Source organism: Aphis gossypii, chromosome 2 (genome assembly GCF_020184175.1).
Source record: "Aphis gossypii isolate Hap1 chromosome 2, ASM2018417v2, whole genome shotgun sequence".
NCBI classification, from domain to species: Eukaryota; Metazoa; Arthropoda; class Insecta; order Hemiptera; family Aphididae; genus Aphis; species Aphis gossypii.
In genome coordinates this window covers 80,163,744-80,172,867 of record NC_065531.1, presented here as the reverse complement: position 1 = coordinate 80,172,867, position 9,124 = coordinate 80,163,744, and the positions used below count along the sequence as shown (strand labels likewise).

The following is a 9,124-nucleotide window of genomic DNA, read 5'->3' as shown; positions in this document are numbered from 1 at the left end:
TAATACGAAATTCCTACACAATCATACCTTCATCGTTCTACCTGATGTTTCTACTTTTCGAGGTTATGTCGTTTCCGTTTTGGTCTTGCTAACTTTCTGTCGCATACGTTCATTTTATAATATACCTTCTTAACTGTTTGCTAAAATATTAATATTGTATTATTAGCTACTACAATACATTATTATACGTAATCCCTTTCAACCATTAGTCGTTACAGTCTCTATTCCCTACAAAAAATGTAATAATATAATATTAATATAATATAACCATCTGTTGGTACTCAGTGTGGTCCCGAGATGTGCAGCTTCCTACGAACAACCACGATCATCGTCGGAAGTCTGTTATCATAATATTATCATATTATTCAATTTTATTTTTTATCCGTCGTGTAATTCATGTGTACATGTGTACTCACTACTTCTCTCGTCTCTTATCAACGACGTCGTATTACTCGTATTAGACCGGCCAGACTTTGTGTCATTCTACCGTGTTCTAGTGTATTGTTTTCTACTCTATAGAAAATGAACAAGAACGTCGCTTCAACGGTTCATAAGAACGCCAACGGTGCCAACAATTGGATAAAATTTATGAACGCTTTGCCGCCACCCACCAGTAATTTGAACAATGCCGTCGTACAGGTAGGTAGTTTAATGCGAACGTCTATAGTTGCAGCCGGACGTGTGCAACTTGCTGTGTACTTACCTATGGTTTTTTGTGTTTCAGAAGCCGGAAAAAAAAGATATCGAAGTTGTGGCGATCGACTGTGAAATGGTCGGCATACACCCCGACGGACAAGGAAATATGTTAGCTCGTGTTTCTATCGTCAACTCTAAAGGGGAAACAATATATGACAAGTTTGTCAAGCCCACAGAACAAGTGACAGATTATCGTACGCCGGTGAGCGGCATTCGACCTGAAGACATTGAACACGGGGAGGTATTTATCAAAGTAAAAAAGGAAGTCACCCAAATACTTAGAAACAAATTATTGGTAGGCCATGCCCTAGAGCATGACTTGAGGGTATTAAGGATCTCACATCCCAAACATATGATTAGAGACACCTCAACGTATTGGCAATTCAAGCAATTAACAGAAGGTCGAACGCCCGGTCTGAAGCGATTGACATTACATTTTCTTGGAGCTAGCATACAAGAAGGAGAACACAGTTCTGTTCAAGACGCCAAGGCAGCACTACAATTATACATGCTAGCTCGAAAAGATTGGGAATTACTATTAAAAAAGAGAAGAAGCCGTCCCAGAAATGGGAATAAACCACATGGATCACAGAGAAAACATAAATAGTATATTTTTCTATTTATACTAATTAAAGTTTTATTTTGAATAATGTTAAGACTGCTTATAAAATTATTGTACTTGTAAAAACATTTAAAATGTTGTTTAATACATTTTGTTGATTAAGTATATAATATTTTGAACTTATTTCTCTTAAATACCTATAATATGTTATTTCAATTGAAATCTACTATAAGTATTATTTTAATATAGATGTCTTTAATGTGTAAGAGAATCTGAATTATGTCGATTGTTTTTTTGGTGTCTATATTATTCCCCAGGAAAATCACTGAAGAAAAGGGGGTAATTTTGATTTCACCTACATTAGATTTATATAAGGTTAGGCAAAGTAAAAACCAATTTCATACAAATGAGAATTATGTATATAATATAGTATTTAATACAAAATTAGTAATTTTAGGTATTTATTTTTAGTTTATTTAATTTATCTTATTTTTTATTGGTATTTGTGTTAATTTACTGTTAGTTATTAGGTCATAAAATACTAGGTAAAAAGATAAATTTGGTTAAAGCATTTTTGTAGAAAATTTTATTTACATGATACCCTCATTTAGAAGTTTAAGTTAAGAAACGTATTTGGTGACAAACTTTTGCAGTAACATGATTTAGTTCTATAACAGTCATACAAATAGTACACTACTACACTAGGTGGGGATGGCAGGCATACGTTGATTGACCTCTTCTTGACAAAAACTGATTGTAGCTAGAGTGTATCTCTTATACGCAGAAGATTAAACAAATTATATCTAATAACTGATGGCATATTTGGTAATTTTAAAACAATAAACTCAAGGTTTAATCAAGCCGAGTTCCAGGACTTGTATAGATAAGGAATTCAATGATATCCCAAATATATTAAACATTTAAACATATATTTACGTTATAATTTGGATTGTTTATCTATAGAAAAATTTAAAAGCCATTATTTAATGTAAATAAATGTAATGACAAATACAATTAATAATATTAGCTAAAAAATATTGATTTCAATTTATTATTTTTTGTTCAGAAAAATTTAGAACATTTTAAACATTATTAACAGATAAACATATGACATTTTACACCTATGCAAAATCAAATCAATTATTTGGGCCCCAACATATCTTCTGGTCTGACCCATTTATCAAATTCTTCTTCAGTTAAGTATCCAAGTTGTAAAGCCGTTTCTCTCAGCGTTGATCCATTTTTATGTGCAGTTTTTGCGATTTTAGCAGCCTGAAATTAAAATGTAATTAATTAACAAATTTAGCTTGTTATATAATATATATTTAAATTAGTCGTATAAAGACTGTCTTACTTTATCGTATCCTATATGTGGATTCAAGGCAGTAACTAACATAAGAGAATTTTGTAAAAGATGAGAAATTCTCTCCTTATTAGCTTCAATTCCGACAACACAATTATCTGTGAATGACATACAGCTATCAGCCAAAAGCCTTGTAGATCTTAGAACATTGGACACAATCATTGGTTTGAAAACATTCAACTCAAAGTGACCATTACTGCCACCAACTGTTACCGCTACGTGGTTACCCATCACTTGAGCACATACCATTGTCATAGCCTCGCATTGGGTAGGATTTACCTTTCCTAAATTAAAATATGAATAATAAATATATCATCAGAGAATTGAAATTATTATACAATACCAGGCATAATACTGCTTCCAGGTTCGTTTTCTGGTAGTGAAAGTTCACCTAAACCACTTCTTGGTCCAGACGCAAGGAACCTGATATCATTTGCAATCTTCATTAAACTGCACGAAAGTACATTTAGTGCTCCTGATACTTCTACCATGGCATCATGAGCAGCCAATGATTCAAAGAAATTTGGAGATTTCTTAAATGGCAAATTGGTTAACTGACTAATCTTTTCAGCACATTTTTCGGCAAAACCAATTCTAGTATTCAAGCCTGTCCCGACAGCTGTACCACCCAATCCCAATTCATACAGATGTGGTAAGGTATTTTCAACTCTTTTGATACCATTATGTAATTGTCTAACATATCCACTAAATTCTTGTTCTAAAGTTAACGGTGTAGCATCCTATATCAACAGTTCAACAGTAATTTAAAATTATATTAGTATAAAGTAAATTATATAACATAATACATTTTGAAATAACATACAACTATATTTTCATATGTATTGTAATATTTTAAATTATTACTTAAATTTTTTTTTTTAACTAAGTAATATTCACAATACAAAAATTTGGATAAATATATTTAAAGTCATAAGTCTAAAAATACTTTTTTCTTAATTTTTCTTTAAATTTCTTTTAAAATAGTAGAATAAACATCATTTTACAGAAGAAATAAAACAAGCTTGTTTTAATTACCCTACTGTACATAATTTTAATTTTCTAATAAAATAATGAATATATTTAGTAGATATTTATTTTATTGATCCTTCTGAAATATAAGTTGAATCACCTAAACTTTGTTATCTGAATACCTTTTTTTAAATGGCTCTATTTTGTATTACATTCAAAAAAAAAATATTTAATATTTAAATTTTAAAATAATTTTTGATTATTGTTATACTATGATTTTAGTTATACAATTTACTCCATTAAGATATGATCACTATACCTATTCAGTATTCAATAACAAAATATTATAATTATATTACAAATACCTATTTATACATAGAAAATTAGTATTTAAATACTATCTTACTATTTATAAGTTTTAATTTTATACAAAAGTAAAGTTAATTAGTGTAATAATTAAATATTAAAGATTTTATAATTTTATCCAATAACCAATAGGTATATGAAATTTTTAATAACTTTTAGGGTATGTTTTCATTTTTGGATAAGAAAATTTTGGTCACATTATTCATAACACTTTAAAGCAAGGATTAAAATATTTGAATCTAATAATTACTACTTAATTAACAAGAAAGAGACAATGAACAATATATTTAAATTGTTAAATAGCTCATTAGTACAAAGAAATTTAACATCATTTAGACTTATACGGATAACTCCAAGTATAATAAAATAAATTAACTATTATTCTTACTTGTGTGTGTGTTCTGCCAATTTTTATTATGCCAGAGAATTCTTTTGCTTTTTTATCTAATTCCTTATGTAGATGTTTTAACGATGGCAATAATAAGTTGTTTAATTCCATTGCTACTGCAATGTGCATGGCTGTTGGGAAAGTATCATTGGAACTCTGACTTTTATTCACATGGTCATTAGGATGAACTGGATTTTTTGATCCTAATTCTCCACCCAGAATTTCAATAGCTCTATTACTAATCACCTATAATACATTTCATTCAACTATTTTTATTGCATTTTAAAATTAAATTAAATACTTTCAGCTTAGTACATACTTCATTTGTGTTCATGTTTGATTGTGTACCAGATCCAGTTTGCCATATTACCAAAGGAAAATGTCCTTCATTATAAAGTTTTCCACTGATTACTTCATCTGCTGCTTTGCTTATTGCGTCAGCAATTTTAGCATCTAGGCCAAATTCTTTATTAACTTCAGCTGCTGCTTTTTTCAGTATGCCCATGGCTACAATTACTGGATACTAAAAAATTAGTAGTTATGTAATTATTAAATCTATTTTGAATAGCAAAGAAAGCAGGTATTTAATAAAAAAATAGTTTGGGAATTACTGTCATAGATTTATCTATTGAATTAGTTCACATTAATAAGGCACATTTTTAACTTTCATCAATTATTTAACATAATATTGATTAATTATTCTAGTAATAAATCAGCATTACAAAATTATAGCTATAAATTGGTGATTTAATATTTTCATCGTTATAACTATCTAGTATAATTATATTTTATAATTCATAATAATAGTATCTATTTATATAATATGATATTTGATTAAAAAATGTAATTTTTTTTTAATTAGTCTTTTTTTTTTTTATATATATATAATTTTGTTAACAGTCTATTTTTGTTTTTATATAATTATAATGAAATTTGAAATTCAATAATTTTATAGTTGTATATGCCATATAACATTTGAAGGTATCTTAGTATCATTAGTATTAGATATTAAAATTAATTAATAAATACAAGGCAATAAAGTTTACAAATCCTATCTAAATTAATTTCATTATCAACACAGATAATTACAGTGAAATTTTAGTTTTTACTTAAGTACGGTTTCCCTGTAGCATCAACAGTGGAACAGTACAATGTCCAAACCAATAGTTGACGTTAGACTCTATGTCCAAACGCTGCAGATAAACCATACCATTAGGCATATATTAATGTGTTAAATAAAAAATTCTATTAAACTAATTTGTATTTTTACTTATCACCGATTTATATATTTAAGCCGCCACTTATGTAATATTAAATAACTAAATAGGTACAAGAACCACACATACCGGCATCTGTTCTTTTTCACCACCAATACGAAAGTTCATCGTCGATCTGACCGTTTGGGCACCATAGTAACGATCACTTGGCACATCCAGTTCACCAAAAGTGTCGGATTCCTTGCGTACACCAACATCACACTTGGAAGCCTTAAACATTGTAAATAAAAGATATAGGAACCTATATTGAAAGGTCTAACCTATATTAAATTTTTTTCTACAAAAATCCGTCGTTCAAAGCAATGTAGGGTAACTATAGAAACAATTTGGTGACTACAAAAATGTACAGGACTACATACAACTCACCATAGGTCTTCTGATCGAAATCGAGGACAGTCTCAAAGTCGCGCAACCACCGCCGTGCTCGAAACCGGTCACGAGTGTTGGCTTGATATGAAGCGTTTTGAACAACTGACACGCCCTCATCCTGAATGATGCGACTGTGTACCGGTTGAATTATTATTCTGTTCGGTGCTTTGGGAAGAATGAAAAACGATAAGAATAAATGGACAATTACAGAGCCATTGCACGAGTATAATGATAAATTACAATTATTTTACAATGATAATCGCAGGACAAACTAAGTCAGCGGAAAATAATCAACCAAGTTATTCCAAACAAAGATCAGCTGTTGAACTTGCTACTTACTGATACGAGGCCCGTGATAATACAGAATAAATCACGAACTACGCCACTACGGACTAAGATATTATACCTACCTACAACCACGATTTGTCCCTACAACTACTCTAGTTGACTGGCATTTTAAACGATAGTTAAATTAATCTTATGGTTAACTAACTGGCAGATATTATGCCAATTGAAAAACCGGGCCTATTTGGATTATTATTAATGATTTATTAGCTATTTTATAAACCACCTAATGTCACAATTTATTGTTACAAAATATTTCTAATATTCATATGCACGCCAGTCGTCCAAAACAGCTTACATGTTATTATTCGTTAAATTGTTACGAGTAACATTTATATTGTATAACGTTTGTATATTAGCAATTTATTGATTCATATTTTTTTATGAGTTATATAATTGCAGGTATTTCAAGTTTTCGAGGCTCCGTAAATTTTTTTTAGCATCTCAAGGGCTCCGCAAAAAAAAAGTTTGACAACCGTTGCACTAATCAATAGCCAATAGGTCTAGATTCAGGGAAGGTTTTAATGTACAATTTATTCGTATACAATTTCGACGTATATAGAAATTATTCTGAAAAGGTCTAAACTCAAGGATTATTATATCGGTAAACATGGTAACAATTTGTTTGTAGAAACATAATAACCTAGTTATTTTATAGTACATAAATAACAAATTATTTATCGTTGTCGATACGTATAATTATTTGGACTTAGAAATATTTCATCAGTTTATTTTAAATAATTATTTGGACTTCAAATAATTTCATCAGTTTATTTTAAATAATTATTTGGGCTTAGAATATTTTTACAATAAAACACTTTAAATATATTCCACAGCATTTATTAGGTATTTCAACTTTCACCTCAAATCTATATCACTACGGTTGCTCACACGGGGCACGCTACAATACTGAACAGGCGCATATAAGCGAAAAGTACACTTGAATTTCACGTTAGGTTTTTGAAATTGTAGTTACGTACGTTTGCATATAAATCATGCATAAGCGAGGTCTACTATAAGACGTAGTTCGGCAAACACAAAAAGAGTACCCTTAGTACGTAGCAATGAAAATTCTGCTGAACGAAATAATAAACTTTTACAAAATCGTGAAAGAAATATAAATTTAAGAAATGTTAATGCATGGTTTAATAAAGAATACTCTGCAATGAATTGCGATTTTATTATTGATTATAAAAATGAACCGATGGTTTCATTAGGTGCAATATCTATTGTTTGTCAGGATTGTGTAGCTCTAAAGTGAAATATTGAAACTGAAGGAATTTGTCGTTTAAATAGAAAAATTAAATTAGAAGAGATTTTTCCCCCTTCTGAACCATAAAATTATTTTTACATTACTTATAGGCGATCATACTAAACATGGATAATTCAAGCTTAACATATTTCGTTATAATAATGCATTTAAAAGTGGTAAAATAGTTGAAGGTGATGCCTACTTTTAAAGTCTAAGGCCGGGTATATTATTTGGCTGGCAGTTTACTACCGAATCGATATGACAAATACATATTTTTGCAGATATACTTCAGAGTAAACTCTGAAACTATTCATAAGATCTTTTCGATTTTTTTTTTTTAACGAAAGAGTAGGTATATCACGGAGAAGTTTCTATCACAATAGCTTTGAGAAAAACACAATATTTGTATGTGCTAAAAGCCTATAACAGGATTTTGAAATTTATAGTAGAAATTTTTGTTTATAAATGGTTGCTATTGGTTTTTAAAAATAATTAGTTATATAATAATAAAGCGCTCAACACAAAAGTCAGATTGTTATAGGTACCAACCAAATAAAAAACCACGAGACGGCACATTATTGCTTCTAATCCACCGTAGTAAAAAAAAAATTGATATAACTTTGAAACTTAAGGGTCAGAAACTAAATACTTACGCGCACATCTCGTGGAGTCCACAATCCATAACAGGAGGGTTGCCTACCTGATAATAAAATACTGCTGCTCGCATAATCATAAGAGAGTCGTCTCACGGACAATGCCAAGCTTAATAGCTATAAGAAATCCGACTAACTGACTGATACCAAGTCCGGATTAAGGGGGAACCAGGCCGTCTTCGGGGCCCACGCGTGTAAAGGACCCATAGTCTTCTCAGATTAAAATTACATTGAGTGATAATTTATATTTTTAATAGCAGGTACCTACAAAAATATTTTTATTTTTATTTTTTTCATGTTTGGATTTTGGACTAATGGGACCAGGTTAAAAAGCTAGAAAAAAACTTACATAAAAATACTTTATTTTATTTGTAAGTATGTATTTTAATAAAAAATTATATGTTTGAATGTTTTATCATTATTAATTGTTATTATTAGAGAACGGATTTTAAAGTAATAAAAAATAACGAAAATCAATAAAAAAAAGCAATAAAGCTGTCTAAATCTTCCAAAAAAGCTTTAAAAAAAATATCAAAAATAAGTTTTTAAAAAATATTTATTACAAAAAAAGTATTAATATTATTATTTAGTTCATTAAATTATTTTTAAAAAAAAGAAGGAAGTTAAATAAATTTATTTACAATCCTATTGAATTTTAATAATAAAAAACAACAAGAAACATACATTGGTTATTGATTATTTAGTAATATTAGAGATCAATTAATTCTTTTGATGCTAAATTCAATATTTTAATATCGTGTACGGAAAACTTTAATACTTATAATTGTAGATACAAACAGAAAAATACAATTTATAAAATATAAATTAAAAAAATATAAAAATTAAAATTAACACTTCAAATACGTTTATTTAGAACACATTTT

The 9,124-nt window shown here is 29.1% G+C and overlaps 2 protein-coding genes across 2 annotated transcripts; one reads left to right on the top strand and one right to left on the bottom strand.

The window, feature by feature from the left end:
• The first annotated feature begins 128 nt into the window (after positions 1–128).
• LOC114132908 (RNA exonuclease 4-like) lies at positions 129–1,428 on the top strand. The gene is made up of 2 exons (XM_027998517.2): positions 129–639; positions 725–1,428. The coding sequence occupies exons 1-2, from the start codon at positions 523–525 to the stop codon at positions 1,301–1,303; spliced, it is 696 nt and encodes a 231-aa protein (XP_027854318.1). The 5' UTR covers positions 129–522; the 3' UTR covers positions 1,304–1,428.
• A 740-nt stretch (positions 1,429–2,168) lies between these two features.
• LOC114132905 (fumarate hydratase, mitochondrial-like) lies at positions 2,169–6,275 on the bottom strand. The gene is made up of 7 exons (XM_027998511.2): positions 5,988–6,275; positions 5,691–5,831; positions 4,664–4,867; positions 4,345–4,590; positions 2,965–3,361; positions 2,613–2,905; positions 2,169–2,530 (listed from the first exon to the last, which is right to left on the bottom strand). The coding sequence occupies exons 1-7, from the start codon at positions 6,105–6,107 to the stop codon at positions 2,399–2,401; spliced, it is 1,533 nt and encodes a 510-aa protein (XP_027854312.2). The 5' UTR covers positions 6,108–6,275; the 3' UTR covers positions 2,169–2,398.
• Positions 6,276–9,124: the final 2,849 nt, after the last annotated feature.